The sequence below is a fragment of the Pseudorasbora parva genome, chromosome 6, assembly GCF_024679245.1.
Source record: "Pseudorasbora parva isolate DD20220531a chromosome 6, ASM2467924v1, whole genome shotgun sequence".
Classification (NCBI taxonomy): domain Eukaryota; kingdom Metazoa; phylum Chordata; class Actinopteri; order Cypriniformes; family Gobionidae; genus Pseudorasbora; species Pseudorasbora parva.
In genome coordinates, this window is record NC_090177.1 from 19,730,312 (window position 1) to 19,753,669 (window position 23,358).

The following is a 23,358-nucleotide window of genomic DNA, read 5'->3' on the forward strand; positions in this document are numbered from 1 at the left end:
TCCTGAATGCTGCTCACAGGGGTTCTGTAAGCTCCTTTGGATCACACACATCGCACAATGTGGGTCTTACTCACAAAGGTAACTTTGGCTCCAGAATCATATTATTAATGCTGAGACTCTAGAGAATAGAGAACACTGCTTGCTGGACCACTACAAAGACCTGCAAATCTGTCACTGCACAAACACCTTTGTATATATTTAATAAACATTATCTGATTATGAATATATATGAAAGGGACATAATATGGTTTTTAGGAGACATGATATATTCCCATAACCTGGATGTATTTTTTTCATTAGACAGTTTGAATCAAATAAAGATGAATTATTATTAGTTATTTTTTTAATTAAAACTCATTCTTAAAACATAAGAAAAAACATGGATACAATTGTTCTCGCACTAAGTTTTTACAAATTATTTGATAAATAAAACAAACATTGTTTTAAATTTGGTTAATTAAAAGTAGGCCTAACCTTTTTTCTATTACATTTTAGAGTTTTAAAAAGTTTTATGTGATTGTGCTTATATTTTATGTTAGCCATGGCAACTCTGTTAGACAACTGTAAAAAGATGTTCTGTCATTGCCCTAATTTCTCTAATTTTAAGTATTAAAATGACTCCTGCATTTAGTATGTTTAGTCATGTGTGTTCACAAATTGATCACAAATTGAACATTTCATCAACAACGTCCAATTTTGGTCAGATTTACAATTAACAAGTTTACGATTTAATGTGACACTCACTATTCATTTTGTATATAGCCTATAGGAAATATTGTTTTTGTGTCTGGGAATGCTGACCTAAATTTGGAGTTAAACACCAGGAAAAACACATTTCATGAGAAAATGAACAGGTGAATACATCTGAACAGATCAGTTCAAAATAATTCCTTGTTTAAACCATTTTGCTGTTTTGTAACCCGTTTTATAGAGGTATTAAATAATCAATATTTGCATAAATTTCATCCACGTTAAAGCCACAAGCTAATGTAATAAAATCAAATACGACATGGAATAAATCAAAAACAATCCTAACGAGACCTTAACTACAGACATGACCATCAGGCCAATTCACAAATGAGTCCTTGTAAAGAGACATTTCACCACAACAAAGAAGCCCAGGCGTGGAGCCCTCCCCTTTAAAACTAGGCACACCCCTTTAACCCACTATTGTCTAGCCGAGCCTTGCTTGCAAGCGGTGTATGGTGGGTTGGTTTGTGGTTGTGTTGGAAGTCTCGCTCGCTTGTCAATATCACGCAAAACGAATGCATTAATGCTAAGAGATGGGAATCTCGCAGTCATGCTTCCACGAAGAACTGCTGTAGCACTGCTCGCCCTGTGTGGATTAATAGCGGTCGGCGATGGTGAGTCGGGTGTTTGTGTGTGTGTCACCTCTCTGCGTGTATTTATTTATTTGATAGGCTGCTGGTGTGTGGAGAGAGTGTGGCCAGGCTGTGCTGGACGGGGCAGCCTGCGCTCATCATGGCGCTGTGTCTGGGGTTTGTAAACCAGTCATCTGTAGCCTAAACCATTTCTTAATCATGTATAACTAGTTTTATATTTTCTATTGCGTGTGACGTGTAATTTTCTTTATCATTTCAGAGAGCCGTGTAAAATATCACGTTAACCCCGCATGTTTCTTGTCCCTTGTTAATTCAAATACATAAAGGTAACGTTGCTATCGCGCACACAATTTTCTCTATTTAGATATAGGCTTGCTGTCCTTTACTAGTTAGATGCACGTATTTAAGTTAACCTTAACCAACTATAAAATAATTATACCACAAATGCGAGTTTCGATGAGGTACGTGCTCAAAATTTCACAGGACTTCAAAAAAAAAAAAACTGACATCAGATTTTACAAAACTTACACTTGTATACTTGCAACGCCAAACGTCGTACGATGTGACGAATGATCTTCTTCTACTTAAGTGAATCGTGCTTTTGAATCGGATCTTTCTTTAAAAAAGCTGTTGAACCGATTCACGAATCAGTCTCGAGTTTCAAAATTTCTGACTCGTTGAAACCATGGACTGGTTGAACCACGGCCAAATCATCAATTAGTGAATATTTATAGCGATTCGGTTTGTGGACTTTTTCTTCGATTTTCTTTTCTTACTTTAAAGTAGGCTACTTAATAATAAAAGTTTTTTTTAAATTGAATCTGTATAAGGAGTTGGTAAAAAAAAAAAAAAAACATTTTCTACGGTTTCAGTTACAAAGAGAACTTTTCAGTTCAGAGAAATGTCTTAATGAACCGATTCACATAAATTAATCTGAATTTCCATTAGGCTACTAACTTTGTGACATGTAGCTCGACATAATTCCAGTGATTCGTTTAAAAATGATTGTTTGTAATTGTTAGATTGTATCATAAATATTGTTGTCAGAACATTGCTTGCTGAAAGTGGTATAACCTGTTTACAAAACAGTCTGATGGCGTTTCTTAACATTAATCAGAATTGTGTATTTCAACTGGTGAAACATACCTCATTGACCCCATCACTATTGTCAACCCACATAAGGCCTAAATTATTGCCAATCTGCTCAATTTCTAAATGTATTCACAAATGTTAAGTTCTAAAAAACTGAAGCTGTGTTTTATAATCCCTGGCAAGTAAGTTTCTGTCGTAGAGTACGATGGAAAGCTAGTCATTCAGCAAGTTCAGACTGAAGTCAGATTTGGAGTCTGGTCCTTTGTAATGGAAATGTGGGCAATGAGCCCTATTCAGTTGCCTGTCAAGGGAGTCTGCCTTTCTTTTGTATGGCCAAACTGATGGTGGTTACATCCACAGCACAAATAAACATGTCTGTGGTTGCATGGCACAGCACGATAACAGTTTGTGCTTGGAAACACTGGTGAGATTTTCTGGAATGACAAAACTGTGAGTCTGTGATGTTCTTCACATGATATTGAGAAGCCAACAAAATAGCATGTATACAAAGCCAAATTTTTGTATGTATTGTAAAATATTAATGCAGTGTATTTTTTGAGTGTTTAAAATTCTAAAGGTTTTTTTTTTCACTCTTGTTGCGGCTTGCTGTGCTCCAGACATATCAAGGAAGACTGTAATGAAATGTATCACAGCAGGGACCTTTTTCATCTACGATTTGAAGAAGTTAAACAATCTGTGATCTCTAATTGGTGACTCATCTTTTTCCAAGAAGCATCGCTCCCACTGTTTGCAAATGGTTGTGTCGCACAAAATGCTGCCAATTGCTCTAATAGAGCTTGATAGGAAATGCTAAACAGACAGATCCCACCTGTAGTATGTCTGACAGGGTCGCCTCAATGTCAGACTCTACAGTGAGCGGATTGTAGAGGCGCCTTCGGGCTGCCAGTGACGGATTTGCACAGCTGCCGGTAGTTGGACACAGACTAGTGGAAATGAAACAGCTTGGCGACTCCAGCCATGTTATGGTAATTATTCCACCGTAGTGCTGCTAAACCAGGGAATCTAAAGCGATATGGTGTCTCCAGGCTCTGGACTTGTAGTATGACTGCATAGCTTCTCAGTAAGCATGCTGTTTTTTGTTTGTTTTTGATAAACAGGCTTGCCGTGAGTCTTCGAGCTTCTAGATGTCCGTGTGAGGCTTCTCGCAGGCTTGTGTGAGAAAACAACAGCAATGTGATATGGGCACTGTGAGCTAGGCAGACAGCCGTGAGGCAGGGTGCGTCGCTTTCATCATCTTTCATTCTCTCCCACATTTTTCTTTTCCCTTCACACACACAGACCAAACTGAAGTATTAAACGTGCTCCAAGTCCCTGCTCCTCCACATTTACGTCCAGTGAAAAACACTCCAGGAATGGCAATTTAACCCATTCAAACGTACATTTTTATGAGTGACTCACTTGCTTACAAGAAATGGCCATTAATGTGTTCCACTCCTCATAACAGCAGTGCCAAAGTGGAAAAACTGACTTAGTCCTCTATAATAAAAGTACTTTTGTGATATAAGCGTTTTTTAATGGATAAAAATATAATAGATACTGAACTTGTGTTGTGCAGGCAGGAAGAAGCAGACGTTTGAAGCCCGTATCATAGGCCTCCAGGTGCTGTTATGGAAATGAAAGGGAGCACATTAAGCCATTTTTTGCATGTGTGTGCTTGTATATAAGATCAGACTATGGAAATGGTAGCAAAGAAAGATATGTGGGTTCATGGGGAGTGTGTGCGTGTGTGCGTGCGAGTGTGTGTCTGGGGACGCCGGCTGGTGGGGTTGAGTCCATGGTCACAGCCGACTGATGCTGATCTCCGCTTCATTAATGACCTTGCTAATGACCCGAATGGCCGGCGGGCAGTGCCGATTACATAGAGAGACAGACCTTTGTGTGACCTACATTATAGTGCTTGTTTAGAAATAGTAAATTCGGTGTACTTTTTTCCCCTTAGTACTAAAAATATTATCTTTCATCTTTATTAAAAAAAAAAAAGGGTAATTTGTGTTAGAAGCTTAAAGGCATCATGTGGTAATTGTTTACTCACCCTCATGTCATATCAAACCTGTATAGCTTTATTGTTTTCCGTCAGACAGAATAGTAGACATGTTTGAAGCATTACATCATTTGCTCAACAGTTTCTGACCATGTCTGTCAAGTTCCAAAAATCAAAAACAAAAAAGTAAAATCACCATACTATGGTTACTTGTGCACTATATTTAATGTTTTTTTAAAGCTTTACAATAGTTTTGTTTAAAGAATAGACCAACGATGAACCATAATTGTATGGCGTATGAACTGTATAGGCTTTCCAAACTGCGCTATACCATCCAAAAGTTTGGAAAAAAATATTTTATTAATCAATCAAAGATTCATTAAATGTATTTAACAAAAGTGTCAGAAACGGCATATATAATGTTACAAAAGTTTTCCATTTCAAATCAATTCTTTTCTTTAGAACTTTCAACCAATTTCCACAAACATATTGAGCAGCACAACTGTTTTCAACATTGATAATAGATACGAAATGTTTGAGCAGCAAATCAGCATATTAAAATTATTTCTGACGGATCAATTGACACTGAAGACTGGATTTAGCTGATAAAAATTCAGCTTTGTCATCACAGGAATAAATTACATTGTAAATGTTTTCAAATACAAAACAGATATTTAAAATGTTACTGGTAATATTACGTTTCATTAAAAAAATCATTGCGAAATCTAGTTTATTCATTTAAATTAGTTTTAAATGAATACACTAGATTTTTCAAAGATTTTTTTAATGAACCAGTAATATTGCCAGTCCTTATGTTTACTCCTTACTATGTTTGTCAGAATAACTGTTATTGTTTTGCAAGAAATGGTTTGAGGCCGCTGCCCTTTGAAAGTGATAAAATCCTGAATGTTTTCAGGGGGAAATAGAGATTCGTTCCTGTGGACCAGATGAGTAATTTGACCATGAGGGTTCTAAAGAAGCTCCCCTTCCTTTCACTGCATTGATTTTTGTGAGTGTAGTTTGCTGTGTGTTTTAGACTAGAGTGCCTGTCTGCGCGAGTGTGTGTGTGCGCGCTCTGTCTGGTGGCGTCGGCATGTCTTAATCAGCTCCCTGTCTGGGTGCTCAATGGATCTCATTTCAGCTCTATGCATCTTGGTAACTGCACTCTCTCAGTCTGCCCGCTCTCAGTAGCCCCTGGCATCCTGCTAGAAGAGGAGGATGATGTGCTTTCATTATCCAGAGGAGGTGAAGCAAGAGATAATGCCCCTAACGAGAGACAAGCACCGCTCTGGCCATCCATTTGTAATGGATATGAGAGGATTGCTTGTGTCGTGGGGGGCAATATTTGCGTCTGAGTGTTTAAACCACAAACCCCGTGAGCTCTTAATCCTTGCTTTGACCCCAACATGGAAAGTTTGTACTCGTGAAGGAGAGGTTGTGAAATTTTTGCTCCACAGTGAAGGATTTAGTCACCGTGCCGTTAATGTGAACTTGTTCGTGGCTTCACCGTTGACTAAAGACTTTCCATGAGCCCAGCTCTGATCAACCAAGCACACAGTTAATGGCAACAGTTTCATTCACGTCTTCCCGCAATGGTTTTCATTTCCTGTCTAAACAAGAATGGAATGATAGGAACTTCACACTGGCAGTGAGGTTTTGATGTTGTCCTTTACTGAATTCCCCCTTTTCTGTCAGGTTAAGCCAAGTCTAGACTAGGGTTTTAAGGTCTGTTGTAGCTAGTCCCTCAGCCGAAATCCCATCGCAGCTGGGGGTTCTGTAAGTCGCCCTCTGTTACCTCTCTGTGTTCTGTGCTGGCGTATCTGTTTCAACAGCAGCTCTTAAAAGCATGTCGGGGGAGTCCCCAATCCCCCAGCCACTCTAACAGTAACTGCCCCATCCTCCACCGCACAGCCCACTCCCATCCTTTGTCCAGACACAGCCCGCCCAATCCCTCCTCATGTCCCCTTAATCTCCACACAAAGAGCCAGTGTAAGGCCACCAATTATGCACATACAAGACCTCGCTTGGCTTGAACCGCTCGCGCTCCCTCACTGCAGGTTTGGAGCCACTCGCACCGCTCTGTCGACTGGCTTTGCATAAACTTTGATTGGTCTTTTTGAAGTTTTACAGAACGTATTGCAGGAATTTGAGTGGAAAGTGTCGGGTTTCTGTAGTGCAAGTGATTTAGTGTTTGGCAATGATGTTGGAGAGGGTTTAGTGTAGTAAGTTAGTCACAATTGAGATTGCATATGTTGCAATAATAAGAAATACAGGTCAAATCAGGTCAATGTGTCTTTTTTTTAATTCTAATGTGGAATGTTTTTTTATTATTATAAATTGGGTTGTTTTCAAATGTACTAAGAAAAATGTCCTTTTGGTAAATTTGTGATTGAAATGGAAATAGCGAGAGGTCTGTTCTTCTGTATTGTGGCGTACATATGAGTGTAACAGCAAAATAAAAAATGTACTGGGCTAAATACATAGTTTTTTTGATTGGATTTTTCAGTCGATTTTTGAGTGGCTGGGTTTATGCTGACTAAATAATTGGAAAAGTCTTGTGCATGCCACTAGACAATTCTGTAATTTAACTGGAAGATCGAGTTTACAATGTACAATTAAATTGTATATTTAACTACAACCAAGCATTACATTAAGATAACATTATTAAGGTACACGACACAGTTATTTTCATGTTGATGAAGAAAAAATCTTTTTCATGTAGAAAAAATCTTTCATTTGTTGAAAAAACAGATGGCACAACATTAGTTGAGTCAGATTTGTTTTGGGATTCTCAAACAGAAACTTTTCAATTGCGCAACGGTCTAAACATTTTTGGAGGGGGTAAATCAGCCTACAAATGGTTACTTATAGTTGTCTCTGCATATTCGATTTATAGCATATCGTTGATTACCACCTAAAAATATTTCGACGTTTACCTAGTTTTCTTCTTTTTTTTTTTTAAGTAGATAATTATCTACATTACAATTGAAGTGAATGTGGCTGTTTTTAAGAGAATTTCAAAGCAGAAAAGAGAAGCTTTTAATTATTTAAAAGCATTTACATTAAGTCTTCTGTTAACTTGTGTTTAGGGTAGAAGGCGTTATGTTGCCCTGGCTACGAAGTATAATATAACTGGATAGTGCTGATTGAGCATATCCTGGAATATTGTTTAACACAAAATTTAAATGACACACTTCAGCTGTGTGAATAGTTATCCTGTTTGTGATGACTACACTGCCTTTTCTCAGAACCCTTTATCAAGTCACTATGAGGCAATTACGGTCATTCTATTTGCTGCCCCACTATTTGATGATATCGTGTGTGCTCCATTAGAGGGTTATTATGGCACCAGGTTGTTTTTCTCTTGTTATCAGGGCCTGGTTACCTCCATGTAATCTGCAGGAAATTCCTTGTGCATGTGAACTTCAGTTGACTTGGATCTGCTCCACTAACGGTTACTGGCAGTGCGCTTCGATGTCTGTTAGATCACAGCCTTTATAAGATTTATAAAGAGCACACAAGATCGCTCTCGCACTCCCTCTCTTGCTCTGACACTTGACATACGTGCACCCCCCACATACACATCGGGAAAAAGTGAAGTTGACACTTGTTCAGAAGGGTGTGGTTCAGCCACTTGCATGTCATGAGTTGTGCAATAAAACCTGTGTGTGAAAAACTTTGGGAGGAAGTGTAGTGAGTCAGATTGATTAAGTGTTTCTGGACGGAGATGAGTGACAGTAGGAGTACAAGGTAAAAAACAAAGGCCTGAACATGTGGGAGAGGCAAAAGAAAAGCATTGAAATGAGAGGATTTGAATAGAACGTTCTTGACAGGGACGCCAAAAAGCCTGGCCTGTAAAGTGCTGTTTGTCCCTTGGTGGGTCCTGTTGTGATCAGCCGTCAAGGATCTGAAGTCCTGTTATTTTAAAACCCACTGCAATTTGTCTTAAGTGGCCTGGCATTGTATGCGGCTCGGATAAAATCAAGGGCTCCGGTGAAGTGTGAATGCCACCCCTCGTGTCATGACCTCGGTCACCCTCGGCAGTCTGTGTACCAGCGGTCCTCGTATCCTGTCTGAGTTTGTCTGACTAGCTGAAGAGACACAAAAATACACCATAGTGCTGACAGATCTAAAATGGTTACAAAAGGCAAGATGGTCTTCCATCACTGTTGCCATTTGAATGAAGATTAATAGTATCTTAATGCCCGCAGGCTTTTAAGGTCATGTTGTAGGTAATATTAAAACAAAAAGGATCCTTTATGTTAACATAGTATTGTTTGGGTGTGTTCACACTTGTAAGTTCAGACCAAATTAATGAATACATTTAGTTCTGGTCATTTTTAAGACCGGAAAAAAATGTATTTTGAGTACATATGATGGCATTTTGACTAGAACTCGTGAAGAGTTTATAAAATGTGTAAGGAGTCAAAACAGCAGAAGGAATTCCTCTGTTGCACACAAAATGAAAGGGCATTTCAAATGCCTGTACTGAATTGTAAGGGGCAACGTAGCTCCTATGACTAGAAAAAACTGGTATGCTTCATCATGCTGTCCCTTTTAGGTTCGCATCTGGTGTCATCACGTACTGTTTTTGGTTAGTTTAGATGTCTTTGGTCCGTGTTGAGTTCTTATTTTTGGGTTTGTTCACACTCGGTATGTTTGGTTCGATTTGAAGAACCGCGTCTCCTCAGCAGATCTTAGTTTGTGTGTGTGTGTGTGTGTGTGTGTGTGTGTGTGTGTGTGTGTGTGTGTGTGTGTGTGTGTGTGTGTGTGTGTGTGTGTGTGTGTGTGTGTGTGTGTGTGTGTGTGTGTGTGTGTGTGTGTGTGTGTGTGTGTGAGTGAGGAAGGGATTCTTGCCATTAGCATTATATATTATTATTTTTAAATATTAATCTCAATCTCATTTATTTATAAAGCACTTTAAAAATAACAAAGTTAGCCAAAGTGCTGTACATTGGCAATACACAAAATAATTTACATAACACACATTAAAACTATTCAAGGTAACATATCAAAAATTAAATTTAATAACCAGATGTTTAACGCAATAAAAGGGCAGTCACAATAAAAGTCATCTCAAACAGTGTTAAAGGCCAAAGGGAAAAAAAGTGTTTTAAGAAGAGATTTAAAAACTAGAAGTGAGTCAGCTATTATTATTTTTAAAAAATATTATTTTTACATAGGTCTTACCATATCACTGTAATGTCAATATCACTGTACTTTTTTTAAGGAATAAGATGACCGATTCAAGCATAAAATCTGTTCCACAGTAGCTAGCTATGTTTACATGCACACAAATAATCAATCGGGTTAAAGGAAATATCCTGCGCACATGCCCAGTGCTTTGTGTAAGAATTTAGAATCGGATTGGATTCATTCCAATTGATGAACAATTTTGGATGTAAACATACCTAATGCTCTCTAGTTAGTAACATGATATGGATGATGTTTTGATCTTTCCAGCATTGGGACAAAGACCAAAATCTAACACACAGTCTTGTTCAACGATGATAAACAGTGTTGATTTATTTGACATATTCCGGTGAACGTACACAATTGTACATCTTTATTTTTAGTGTTTTTGTTTATCATTTTGTTTATCAAAATAAGTAATTTTAATAAATAATTTAACAAATAATGAAAAATGTTAAGGCTTATTGGGAATTATAGCTATAGACTTACATTTAAGGAAGCATACATTACTTTTTAGTGTATAAAACATTGGATGGATTTGAATACACTGTTGATTCTAAACTAGCTCATGTCAAATCTAATCATCTTGCTCATTATTTGTTGCAACCTAAGTTCTATGACTGTGCAATAGTGCAATGGAATCTGAGAAGATATTCAGCTAATATAAAGGTGCTGCAGTGAGGGGTCCGAATCAGGCCATCCCATGCCGGTTTCTGCTGTACACAGTCTGTTTGGGTTCATCTGCAGTGGCGGATTGAGTTTCATGTTATGCAGTTTAGTTGCGAACTGAACTCTGCATGCAGTGCTTCTGCCTGACTTGCCTTACTCAGTGTTTCCTTTCCATTAAATTGATCTTGCTTGCCCTCTGGAGGATACTTTGAGCTATCACATTTCACTTAAAGCATCCACTGAAAGAAAGAATCAAATACATACTTATTTATGATCTGACTTTACAATCTTTAATCTGTCTTCTTCTCTAGGTCTTAAGTGTAATTGCACGACTTGTGAGAGCGCGGGTTATGTATGTGAAACTGATGGGGCCTGCATGGCCTCTACGTCCTTCATCAACGGTCAGGAGGAGCAGCAAGTACGGATCTGCATCCCCAGTGACAACCTGGTTCCACTCGGAAAGCCCATCTACTGCCTGAGTACCAAAGGCCTGGTTAACACACACTGCTGCTATACAGACTTCTGCAACAGCATCAACCTCCAGACTCCCAACGGTAGGAGTACAGGCTAAATATATTACCATTTTATAGTTTGGGTTCGGTAAGATTTAAAAAAATATATATATTATTTAACAAGAACACATTTTATTTTGATCAAAATTTAGATTTTTCAAAATAAATATTTTTTTTTATTACTTTTTACACATTCTATTCATCAGAGAATCCTGGGGGGAAAAAATGATAATTTCTACAAAAGCATTGATAAGAAATGCAAATTTCTGAAGGATCATGTGACACTGAAAACTGGAGTCTGTGACTGGCCCAGGAATCAATTACATTTGAAAATATATTAAAAATAGAAAACCAGTTATTTTATTAATATTTCTCACACTGTAAAAAAATATTTTAAAAATAAATTACCTGGTTGCCTTAATTTTGAGTTCATTGAAATTAAAAATTTGAGTTAATTTAATGAACATTTATGACAACTTTTATTTAAGTTTTATTAAAATATGTAAGCATATTGGGTAATTTTATTTGTGATGAAGCAGTGAAAGATGCCCAATTGTGCTATTTTCATGATTTGTCACTTTTTTTTTATGTGGTTCAGATACAATAATATTTTGAGTTTCTATTTATTTAACCAATTTCCTTCATTGTATCAACTCAAATTTTTAACTTTAATAAACTCAATTTTTAGGCAACCAGGTAACTTACTTTTTTAAGTTAAACCAAAAAATTTTTTTACAGTGCAATATTACGGTTTGCTGTATTTAATAAAAAACTGCAGCATTGTCGGCGAGCATAACATGCTAACTTCAAGGGCATTGAAAATTATATATAATGTATTGGTACTATTTCAGTTACATTACCTTCATCTAACACTTCTTCTGTTAATCTCTAAAACACTAATTTAATAACACCATAGTAATGTTAGTAAATCTCAAAATGAACATATATTTTTCATACTGTATTGTAATTTTGTGACGTCTACATTTTCTTGTAGCATTTAAACATTATAGTTAGCTTATATTGACCATTTATCTCTTATCAGCCATAACATGAAAATCATTATTTTCAGTATTGGACAGAATTTTTAAATCAATTCATCCCTATAGGTCCAACTGAAAGTAGAAAACATTTTAATCTCAAGTAAGCTTTAGAATTAAAACGTTCAAGAAGAGCTTAGAATTATCATGTTAATATTTTTTTTTTCCTGTTTGCTTGGTTTTTATTTTTATTGCATATATGTAACACTATTTTTTTGTAATTGAGTTTTTGCCATGAAAACTAGACTGATACTATAGGTCCGACCTGTCATGTGCATTTTCCTGTCTCTTTCAGGGATTACTGATGGTAAAGGGGGCAGTTGGGGTCCAGTAGAGCTGGTAGCAGTGATAGCAGGCCCGGTCTTCCTCTTTTGCATGCTACTTATCGTTGGAGTGCTCGTTTTCCAGCACCACCAACGGAACTATAACCACCGGCAGCGGCTCGACGTTGAGGATCCGTCCTGCGATCATCTATACTTGGACAAAGACAAGACCTTGCAGGATCTCATCTTTGATCTGTCCACCTCTGGTTCAGGATCTGGTAAGTTGCATCCTTATCGTTCTCCGGCATATCTGACAAGCTCGTGTGCTAATGTGTCTTCTTGTTGCAGGTCTACCCTTGTTTGTTCAGAGGACGGTGGCGAGGACAATTGTATTGCAGGAGATCATAGGTAAAGGTCGCTTTGGGGAAGTATGGAGGGGGAGATGGAGAGGAGGGGATGTTGCTGTGAAGATCTTCTCATCCAGAGAGGAGCGCTCCTGGTTCCGGGAGGCTGAGATTTACCAGACCATCATGCTCCGTCATGAGAACATCTTAGGCTTCATTGCTGCTGATAATAAAGGTAATATCTACAGGATCTAGCTGTCTGGCTGTCATGAAGATGTATCATAAGGCATTATATTGTAGTATATTATGAAATTAACTTTGACTTTTTGTCTTTGTTTCTTAGACAATGGCACATGGACGCAGCTGTGGCTGGTGTCAGACTACCATGAACATGGCTCTTTATTTGACTATCTCAACCACTACTCCGTCACAATTGAGGGGATGATTAAGTTGTCACTTTCAGCAGCCAGCGGCCTGGCACATCTGCACATGGAAATCCTGGGAACACAGGGTAAATATTTATGAATTGATACATTTGATGCTTCAGCCTATATCTGTACTGAACTGTAATATCTCAAATCCTGTACCCACTAAACCGTGATGGTCTCCTCCCACAGGGAAGCCAGGTATTGCACATCGTGACCTGAAATCTAAAAACATCCTGGTGAAAAAGAATGGTACCTGTGCCATAGCAGATCTGGGGCTCGCTGTACGGCACGAATCCATCACTGATACTATAGACATCGCTCCCAATCAGAGGGTTGGCACTAAAAGGTAGATCTACTGACAGTAGTTTTAACTATGAAGGTAACTAAGAAGACTGCATTACTTAATGTGAATTTATTTTGCCTTTTAGATACATGGCCCCAGAGGTACTAGATGAAACGATCAACATGAAGCATTTTGATTCGTTCAAATGCGCTGATATCTACGCTTTGGGACTGGTATACTGGGAGATTGCGCGACGGTGTAACGCTGGAGGTGAGGGAAAAGGAGCTTGCAAAGAGCCTGACTAAACATCCACCAACAGTATCTTTTTCACTTTATTTTGGATCAAATAAATGCATCCTTGGTGAGCATAAGAGAGCAAAAACATTCCTACTGACATAACACCTTGCTTATTGCTATGTTATCTCATTTAGAGATTAAATATTTGGAAGGTCGACTGACTGGAACTTCGTATTGAAGCATGTGGGCTTTATGTTGGTATATAAATTGGTTTTATTGGTTGGATAGTTTATTAAATCCAATACACTTATGAATGATTCAAGTGTGTAAGGCACTAAATGTTTTATTTAGAGATTATCATATTGCAGTTAAAATGCAATGTTTTTTTTCCCTTGGGAATGGGAATTCTATATATATAATATTGTTACACACAAGCAGTAAAGTTAAATAATATAGATATAGATGCATTGAGCCATTCAACAATAAACCTGAACCTATTAATCTCACGTTTTGACCATCTTCTCAGGCATCCATGAAGATTACCAGCTTCCGTACTATGATCTGGTCCCCTCTGATCCCTCCATAGAAGAGATGAGGAAGGTGGTTTGTGACCAGAGACTACGGCCAAATGTGCCCAACTGGTGGCAGAGCTATGAGGTATAAAACTCCTACTGGTCATCTTTGCAGCTTATATATAATTATGGCGCAGCATTCAGCACGAACACGCTTGCCAATTTGAGTGCAGTATGCTACCCACGTGCCATCTTGAGACCGTTCCACATAAAAATACAGCCTTTTAATTAAATTCAGCTGTTATTCACAGGCATTCTTGTGAGAGAGGCTGGAAAACTCATTTCTATTTGGGGGTTTTTCTCCACAGGCGCTTAGAGTCATGGGGAAGATCATGCGGGAGTGTTGGTACGCCAACGGAGCGGCGCGGCTTACGGCTCTGCGGATTAAGAAGACTCTCTCGCAACTTAGCGTCCAAGAAGACGTTAAGATCTAAAACATACGGGACGCTGCAGATCCCTGCAGAGACGCACGAGCGAATAAAGACTTGCGCCAAAAGCAGCCTGCCAGTTTTAGCCCTTTTTTGAACCTTCTAAAGTTATGACGAGGCCTACCTCACCATATTAGACGAAACTACTGAGTGTGAGTCCATCCCAGCCCTTTTCCGTTTCTCCAACATCAATGTTCCCAATCATGGATGAGCCTCCAACCGCTGACATCAGCACAACCTCCCTCCATGGACCTATTGTTGTTGAATTATTTTTATGTTTTTGGCAGGAATGACAATTGAACTGTGACAGGCATTTTAATTTTATCATTTTTATTTCACCACTTTTTTAAAAAGAATGTGTTTAGATTTGATCTGTTCATCCTCATTCATTACTACACCATATGTCATATTCCAGCGTCAATCTACGATTATATATAGTGCTCTACTGCTGTTGTGAGAATGTGAAAAAAAACGTGGATAACACTGTCTCCTCCTGTTATGACTAGCAATTAATGTACAAAGCTAGGTGTAGCAAAGCGGACACACCATGACTGTGTGATAAAGTGGCATTGCAGTTCTTTGTTCCTGTGGAAGAAATTAAGAAGTGCAGATCATTTACTCCAGTAAAAATCAACCTGCTTATTTATCTATCTTCAGACTGTTTGTTAACTGACTCCATCAGGGTTTGAATGCTTCAGTGTGTGTGTGTGTGTGTGTGTTTTATTTAACTATTTTTGGGTTATTTAAATCAGTGTTGCGATTGCTGAATGCATTGTAGTATGATTGCTCATGGTTAGTCCTGTTGTCCGACAGCAAATGAGTGAATAATTTTTTTTTTTTTTGTCATGAGGAAAGTCATTATCACTTGTATGCTTTTTAAAATTCAACTGATATTTTAATGGGATCGTTTAGTATGTTGTATTCCTATTACTCTGGGATGTTGGCATGTTAAACTGCACTGTTGATATTTGTTTGCAGTCAGTGTCCTTTTGGGGATTTAGTAGTTAGTACCACTTCAGAAAACACACATGTAAAGTATTGAAGTAAAATAATGCATCTCTATTTGCTTGCATTATAACATTTCTATTGCTCTGCTTTGTCTTGCATTGAAGAGTTGTCATTCAGTTTATTTTAAAAGTACTACTGAACATGTGGGGTTTGACAAGACTAAATGTTGGCGACATTGCATCACTAGCACATCCCTAGAAAGCCAACTTCACTACTTTCTCCAGTTCTTTATTAACCTGCACCAATGTCTTGATCACAGGCAAAAACATACAGTTGTTCTGAATGGTTAACTGGAATCTATGGGATATGTATAATAGGTGCGAAAAATGATGATTTGCTTTAGCATTAATGGTCTGAAATGCGTGTAGAAGGGCTGGATGAGAACAAGGTTTTATCTGTAACATTTGGAATCTATTGCAGGCTCTATTACAGTCAATTTCTGACTGACCGATGTATTTTATACTTTCACGGTCATATTCTATGAATCTGCTCTACGTAGCTGAAATATGTTTTATGACAGTAGCATGATTCAGTCGAGTTCAGTGACGTCAAGATTCAATGCCTAAAATAATAATGACTGAATTTTGTTATACCATGGTGCTCTATATTATACACTGGGAATTCTATCCTTAAAAATGTAAAGGCTAATTGTTCCACTATTTATATTGAGCTTGCTTTTTTTCCTCACATCTTGGATTTTGCAGTTGTTTGTAAATCGTATTATAACTTGTGTTTAAGACTTGAGGAAAGGCATTTGAATGATTCTGAATGACACGTTTCAGACATTAGTTACTGCCGCTTTGTAGCGGCAGTTGAGTCTAAATTTTCTGACTTGGTAGACAAAATGTTTGTCCATTTTAGTCTTGATAAGAGTTCAGACTTGGTAGATAATGCTTTCAGTCAGATGCATACGAGTTCTTGATCCTAATGTCCCATGTGTATTTTAAACATGTTAAAAACAAATCCAACTGGGGTTAGTTAATTAATATTATGTACATAAACAATATACAGTAATAAATCCTTTTTCTTATTTCTGTTTCATTGACTCTTTCCAATAACTTTAGAATATATAACAGCCTAAACAAGATGCTACACAAAAGTCAAATTTATATTTAAAATGCATTTTATTTTTCTTTACAAGAAATAAAGCAGAGACAGAAATAAATGGAGGGCCGGGAGGGAAGGGGACAGCTGTATATAAAGAGATGCAACCTCTGACGTCAAAAAATATGTACAATTCAAAATTATATCCATACAAAACATGCCACATACAATAAAAATGACCATTTTATTCATCTTCCCTAAAAGTAGCTCTGCTGTACAGTTGCAGCATCTTTTTTAAAAAGTAGATCAGGTTGAAAACCAAAATCAGGATCTATTTATTTATTTATTTATTTAATTACAACACGTTTAGCGAGCTTAAATTAAGATATTTCAAAAGAACAAAAGGGGGGCAAGAGTTACTCAGGCTAAAATCCAGTGAGCGTCTTTAATAATAACAGACTACCCTTAAAAGAACCAATGCTAGTTCGGAGGATGTATAAATAAAATAATGCTGAGTGCAATTCACATGTAATTAAAATGGATATTTTCGATTGATGAACTCATACCATTCTACGACTGCAGCCTTTTCATAAGTCATATAAAACATTCACTTCTACAGGAAGGGGTGGGGAAAAACAATAGGACACAAATCAAAAACAGTATCAACTTGGGAGCTTCAAGATTTTCCATTTACTGTATATACTAATTAAACTGTCACTGATTCAAGGACAGGGTTCAGTAATTCACAAGCAGTAGCATAAATAAAAGAAATATACGTGAACAATATTACATAAATACACAAATGCTATGCACCATTTTACTGTTGTTTCTTTCCCCAAAAACAAAAAAACATTTCCATGAAGAAGAAACTTTGCATGAATCCCATCTTAAATGTTTGTCTCATTCACCGCAACCACTCTTCCAAATTTCATTGGTGAAGATAAGAGAAACATCACACCTTTAATATGTATATGGTCGTGTAGGGAGAAAAAAACGCATATAGAAAAGGAAAAAAAAAAAAGTTAAATGCAAAAACACTCTGGTTCATATACATAAAGATATTACTTAGTTTGCCATTTTACATATATTTATAGATATATACACATTTAGTTTTCTGATAAAATGATATCCAGTGGTTGATTTTTTTTCATGAATTTTATTTCTCTACAATTTTGAATTTGATTAAAAAGGGGCTGGATAAAGAGTTTAGACCCCTATTATGTACAGTTTATACATTTTGCATTTATTCTTAACGTGAGGTCATAAGTCAGGGGAGAAAGGAACAAAGTAGCATGGGCTATGTGGAGACTTTGTTCAACTCCCTTCTTTGAAATTCAACTGTTTTTTTTTTTTTTAACTGTTTTAAATTACTTTAATATAAAAGAAAATAGAAATGCCCTTTTTAAGTCTTCCTCCGTCACTGCGTCCAGCCTGTAGACTGTGCTACCACTATCAAACCACGATACATAGATTAGATACAACCGGCCGTCAGCAGGCAGAGAAAGACTCACTACAGTAAGTTTACAACAGTCCACTATCACAGAAGGGAAGAGGCTTACACCTAAGGGTCCTGGTTGGAGTGATGAGATCCGAATGGAGATCTAATGAATGCAGGATGTAAGGATTCAAGATGGGAAAACATGTCAAATGCAGTGGCAGTCTTGCATCACTAGTTTTATTTGCCCTATAATCTTTCGAATTGCATCAACGTGGATCTGCACTGTGGCCCTTTCTCATTATTTGCTCCATAGTCAAGAATGCGAGAGGATCCGGATGAGCGTTTCTACACTAAAACATGATCTGTACGTGCCGACGCAGCTACATGATATCTACAATCGGAAAAAGGTGGCCTACGAGACACCCGTTTGAGTTTTGATTGCTCTAAGTAATGCATCGTCATATTGTAAGTCATATACTGTATCTCATTTGTATAATCAAAATCAAAAAGAGTTGCACTGGCTCACTATTGTAATCATCGGAAAGCAAAATATAGATAGGAGCAAACCTGCTGCTTAAGTTTCCCTGCTTACCCGAGAAGGCAATTGCCATGGACACATTCCTGCCTTCCCCTTTCCACAGTAGCACTTAACAGTTTAATACAAAGCAGTGACGTCCCACAAACTCAATGAGGTAGACTGGGTGAAATAAACCCACCTTTTAACTCAATATAATAAAACATCTGGTGCCTTTCGAGCCACAGGTCAATAGTATTTCAACGTTATATCTCATCACAGTTCTAAGCAGAGCCACTCCAGGATTGTCTTGCCAATGTCCACGATTTTCATTGATGATTTGATGGGAGAGCGTTCGTCTGGGGTGATGGAAAGGGTGGTAGCAGAAGGGATAGGTCCAAGCTAAATTGTACTAGTTCATTTGAGTACGTACATGGCTTTAATCAAACATCTTCACTGAGTTCTAGTCTAAGTGTATTGATATGCTATAGCTTCAGTTGTTTTGGTAATGTCGAAGGGATCGATTTTAGCCAGAGTCAGCTTATTGTAGGAGGAAACAGTGGAAGTGCTTTTGGCAGAGGTGAATTCTTTAAAATCAACACGAAAGATTCAAGCAGGTCCAACATCTTCGAGCTCAACTGTAAAACGTTGTGGCATCAAAAGTTTACTCTTCAAAGCTTTGGCTCTTGTTGCGAATAACAAAGTCTTGTCTTTCAGGTGACTGAGAGTGAACTTTTCTTCCTCGATTCAGAGCAGCTTATTAACTGGATAGTAAGAATATAACAGGCTTTGGCGCAGGAGTGTTCTGGCACCAGGGAGCAAAGACGGGTCGGACTCTTTCTCTGTCCCTATTAGTTCATCCACTTCCTGCAATTCCAGGCTCCACAATGGCAGGGGATCTTGTGCTGATCATCCTCGAAGTCAAACTGATAGTCATACGTCAGCTAAAACAGATTGAGAGAGGACAACATAAAGCATTACTCTGGTGAAAAGCACTGAGAACGCGGCTGAATGAAAAAGATTACTCTAACCTACCTCTTCACCCTTCGGGATCCTGCGACTAGAAATGATGATGATCTTGTCCTCTTTGTCAAATGTCACAACTTCCGCGACACAGTTGGGTGCACAAGAATGATTGACATAACTAGGGAGACAAAGAAATCAAAACCTAAGACCCAAACCAAACAGTAGTATTTAAAACAGCACAGGACGTTTGATCTTACCGGGCAGGACCGCCAGTTAAGGTGGCATCAATCACATGCTCGTTATTAATGCGAAACATGTAAATCCCACGGTTCTGATTGAAGAAACCAAAGAGGTTAACAAAAATAAAAAACTAGAGAAAATATATGGCGGAAGCTTGACATCTACATACCTGCTCCTCGTAAATCTTTTCTCTGCGATTTGCAACCTCGTTGCGAATGATGGTGCCGATGTACTCGATGACCATGGTGTGTTTTTCAAGGTCTTTAGCAGCGTAGAGACCCAGTCCTTGAATGCGAGAACGGGCCAGGTACACATTGTTTTTCCACTCTGTCTTCAGTCGACGGTATTGAGACGATTTGGAATGAACAAACTGCTTGCTGTAAGGGGTATTAATTTCCCCTGTAAATGTGCTCTGATAGGCTTTGGACATACTTGTGCTGTTCAGAGTATGAGGCCTGAGAAGCAGGATAAAATTACATTAGATCCTTACAATCACTTTCCATACTTAGAGTCTTCAATTAATTGACACATGAGAAAGCTAGTCTTCCATTTCTTTTGGTCATTACCGTTTGCAGTGGGTGAGAATTTTGGGTTCTGATCGTGCACAGCCTGTAGGATTTATCATGAGGGGAAGCTCCATGAGAGGATGCCGGCCATATCGGAAAGTATAATTCTGACAGTTTTCCACACCAGGAAGCTGCAGGACATAAGCGAGCAGTGAAAATTGTATTATTATGTTAATAATTATAATCAAGATACTTAAGAAAAATGCTTTTAATAGGGATGGGAATCACAGGAATTTAACATCCCGGTTCCAGTTCCTCATGATTCCAGTCCAATGTTTTATGACTTAAGGAATAAATATTTGGAAAAGAAAAAAGAAATGCAATTTATAAATTAGGTATATTCAACACTAGATCAAATGTAAAAGAAAATTATTAGATCATTTCAATAGTAAGTGCAAAAAATTACTTAAGCAGCATAAATTAAAAGGGAAACTTATCTTTAAACACATGTTGAGGTGTTGCTGATACTCAAAAAAAACTGAGCACCTTTAATATATTATTCATCTGCATCAACATAAGTATGCAAAGCAAGATCATGGGGTTTTGTTTTTCCCCAAAAAGTTTTTTAACTGAACAATGTTTATTTTTGTTAACCGTTCCAAATAAATACCAGTTCACGGTTCCCAACCATACTTCATTTCTCACCGATTCAGTGATTCGCATCACTGCATGGACAGTAAGTCCATACATCTCTTCTCCCTTGACATGCTCAGTGAAGAGTTTCAGCATGGCTGCTTCATCACGCAGCTTGGCAACCTGCTGTACAATCTTACACCAGATGCCTGAAGAGCAGTGGCATGACATTAGAATGATGCGGCAAAGTTAATAATTACATTTACAGTCATTTCAGGAAGTAAACTTAATTTACATACCATCTGGTGTGGCGTCTCGGAAGTGCAGGTCTTCAAACCCGTGCTCTAAGACACGCACTTCAAACAGAGGCCTGCCATCCTGCTCACTGATGCGACAGCGGTAGCGACATCTTCGGTTTGGCACGCGGGTGCTCCAGTAAATTCGTGTGGCCTCGTAACCCACTGGAAAGATAGCAGTGGGCGAGTGAAACACAACCATCTGAGAGGGCAAAAGCTGGCCCACAGCATGGAAGATGAGCCCGCCAACACGGAACATGTGAATGCGGTCGCCACGTTGGAGGATGCTTGCAATCTGCTTCACCTCATCTCGCTCGATGTAGACGCGTCGAAAAACAGCAAAACTGCAGAGCTCTTCTTCACTGGGGCCTTTAAGCTTGTGCTGGGTGCAGAGCATAGTTTTGTCTTTAAAAAACATGCAACGTGCCCGAATGGCACAGGCAAAATGATAAACATTCGGGCAGCGCAAACGGTTACAACTGTTAGTAGCACCCGTCTTCTGACAGTAGGCACAGCGGGTGCGCAGTCCACGCCGAAGAGCAACCTCCACATTGATAAGTGCACCCCCCTGGGTCTCATACACCTCAGTGGACCACAGAGCACAGTTAAGATGCACCCACAGATCGACATCGATGTTAAGCAGACGTGCAGGACCATCTGTTGCACCATCTCCTTCCTCATGGCAGAAACAGCACTTGCGCTTGTCTCGGGGAAGCTTGTCTGGTTTTAGCGTAATGCGGAGGCGCTCCATGAGCTCTGAAACTTCACGGCTGTTTTCCTTCTTAGACCCACCCTTGCGAATAGTGATGACTATCTGGAGACGTTTCCAGCGCAGACCCTTCCATTTTTTGACCTTGGGTCGTTCTTCTTCTTCATCTGAAAGAGTCCTGCTACGGTGTTTGACGGGTTTGAGGGACATCTCTATTGTGGGGGAATCTAGAGGAGGAGAACTGGCTGGAGCAGAAGGTTGTTCTTCTGATGGAGCAGTTAGGGGGAGGACCACCGGTTCCTGAGATTCAGACTCCACTGTAACAGGGGAGCTGTGAACCTCCAGTTTAACTATGTGGTCAGTTTTGACAGGATCACCCGGGCTTGCAGAAGGGGATGATGTAGTCTGAACAGGTGCATCTGTTTCAGGTTTGGGCTCAGGTTGAGTGATGTTTTCTGGCTCAGCTACAGCAGATGATGGTGGTGGAGGAGGTGGGGAAGGTGGGGAAGGTGATGGAGGTGGTGATACCTCAACAGGAATAACAGGCAGGTGGCGCACATCCAGATCTGAAACATTTGTCATGTAACAGTGTTGAGCAGGTCTATCTTCTTGCTCTTGGCATTCCTGCAAAAGAGTGAAAATTTCAGAAGAAATGAAAAATGTAATGAACCCTTTAAAAGAAAGACGACATTTAAATTCTCAGGAAATTCACCTGTTTGATAAGAGCTAGAATATCGACCTGTTTCCTTAGGGTACATCCTGGGAGGGAAACATCAAACTGCCTAAGCCACTCTGCATCATGGCTTGCAGAAGGGTCTGTCTTCATACCTATAATAAAAAAAAAATTTAAACAACTTTAGAGAAGCCAACCAGGAGCTAAGCATTTAGCTGATACTTTGAGAATAACGTTTAAAGACAGCTTGAGTGCATTACCTGGATTGGAAGAGTCGGGTACTTCACCGGTTCGAACACCTACTGTACTAGGGCTCTGGGGAATAGCCACTTCGTAAGAACTTGGCATACGTATGTGCAGCAGTTGGGCAACAGCCAACATCACTGTTCTGAGATTCTTTTGAATAGAAAAGAAAACGGTACTTAAACATTGTCACGCAAAACTACCCAGTGTCTAAAGGTTGGGTTAAGACGTTTAGTGACTTAAATACCTTTGCAGCAGCTGATGAAAGCATGAAGGTTACAGACACTTCATTGTTTTTAGTTTTGTCCCACTGGCTGGATGAAGCTACAACTTTTCCATCCACTGACTCAAATGGTTTCGTCTCAGAGAAACCTGTAAATAGGTAAGATCAGCCAATCATGAAAAGTTAATCAATTATAAAAGATTCAAGCTAACAAATAAAATTATTTCCAAACAGTGCCACATACTAGGGATGGCAGAACGAGGAATGATGGGGATAACAGGAGAGATGGCCCTCTCCTCCTCTTCCTCTTTGGGATCTAATAGATGGGGGAAGCGTGTTGTCTCATCACCTAGCTGGCTTTCAGGTGAGGATGCAGGCACAATGCTATCTGGAGCATCACTGTCATCATCGCTCTCCATCCTGAGTTGAAAGAAGCCATTCGTTTGCTGACATATGCACAAG

At 38.7% G+C, this 23,358-nt stretch overlaps 2 protein-coding genes across 8 annotated transcripts in view; one reads left to right on the forward strand and one right to left on the reverse strand.

Annotated features, from left to right (window-relative positions):
* Positions 1 to 1,183: 1,183 nt before the first annotated feature.
* Positions 1,184 to 16,441, forward strand: acvr1ba (activin A receptor type 1Ba). The gene is made up of 9 exons (XM_067446023.1): positions 1,184 to 1,364; positions 10,611 to 10,853; positions 12,144 to 12,389; positions 12,460 to 12,690; positions 12,799 to 12,966; positions 13,073 to 13,229; positions 13,312 to 13,436; positions 13,930 to 14,060; positions 14,284 to 16,441. The coding sequence occupies exons 1-9, from the start codon at positions 1,274 to 1,276 to the stop codon at positions 14,407 to 14,409; spliced, it is 1,518 nt and encodes a 505-aa protein (XP_067302124.1). The 5' UTR covers positions 1,184 to 1,273; the 3' UTR covers positions 14,410 to 16,441.
* Positions 16,442 to 16,516: 75 nt separating this feature from the next.
* Positions 16,517 to 23,358, reverse strand: part of kmt2d (lysine (K)-specific methyltransferase 2D) — a 33,032-nt gene continuing 26,190 nt past the window's right edge. For 6 of the 7 annotated variants that reach the window (XM_067446032.1, XM_067446034.1, XM_067446033.1 and 3 more), the window contains exons 44-54: positions 23,141 to 23,316; positions 22,921 to 23,045; positions 22,691 to 22,826; positions 22,470 to 22,585; positions 21,052 to 22,381; positions 20,825 to 20,961; positions 20,180 to 20,310; positions 19,783 to 20,068; positions 19,631 to 19,704; positions 19,443 to 19,551; positions 16,517 to 19,351 (exon numbers count right to left, since the gene is read on the reverse strand). In XM_067446032.1, coding sequence (XP_067302133.1) covers positions 19,259 to 19,351; positions 19,443 to 19,551; positions 19,631 to 19,704; positions 19,783 to 20,068; positions 20,180 to 20,310; positions 20,825 to 20,961; positions 21,052 to 22,381; positions 22,470 to 22,585; positions 22,691 to 22,826; positions 22,921 to 23,045; positions 23,141 to 23,316 — 2,713 coding nt within the window. In that variant the 3' untranslated portion in view covers positions 16,517 to 19,258. The remainder of the gene's footprint in view (positions 19,352 to 19,442; positions 19,552 to 19,630; positions 19,705 to 19,782; positions 20,069 to 20,179; positions 20,311 to 20,824; positions 20,962 to 21,051; positions 22,382 to 22,469; positions 22,586 to 22,690; positions 22,827 to 22,920; positions 23,046 to 23,140; positions 23,317 to 23,358) is intronic. The other variant, XM_067446035.1, reaches the window with a different exon arrangement.

Excerpts from the sequence above, each read along its gene's own strand:
- acvr1ba (XM_067446023.1), top strand. The coding sequence starts at position 1,274 with ATGCTAAGAGATGGGAATCTCGCAGTCATGCTTCCACGAAGAACTGCT. Across the intron at positions 1,365-10,610 it reads ATTAATAGCGGTCGGCGATG|GTCTTAAGTGTAATTGCACG; the intron begins GTGAGTCGGGTG and ends CTTCTTCTCTAG. Across the intron at positions 13,437-13,929 it reads GCGACGGTGTAACGCTGGAG|GCATCCATGAAGATTACCAG; the intron begins GTGAGGGAAAAG and ends CCATCTTCTCAG.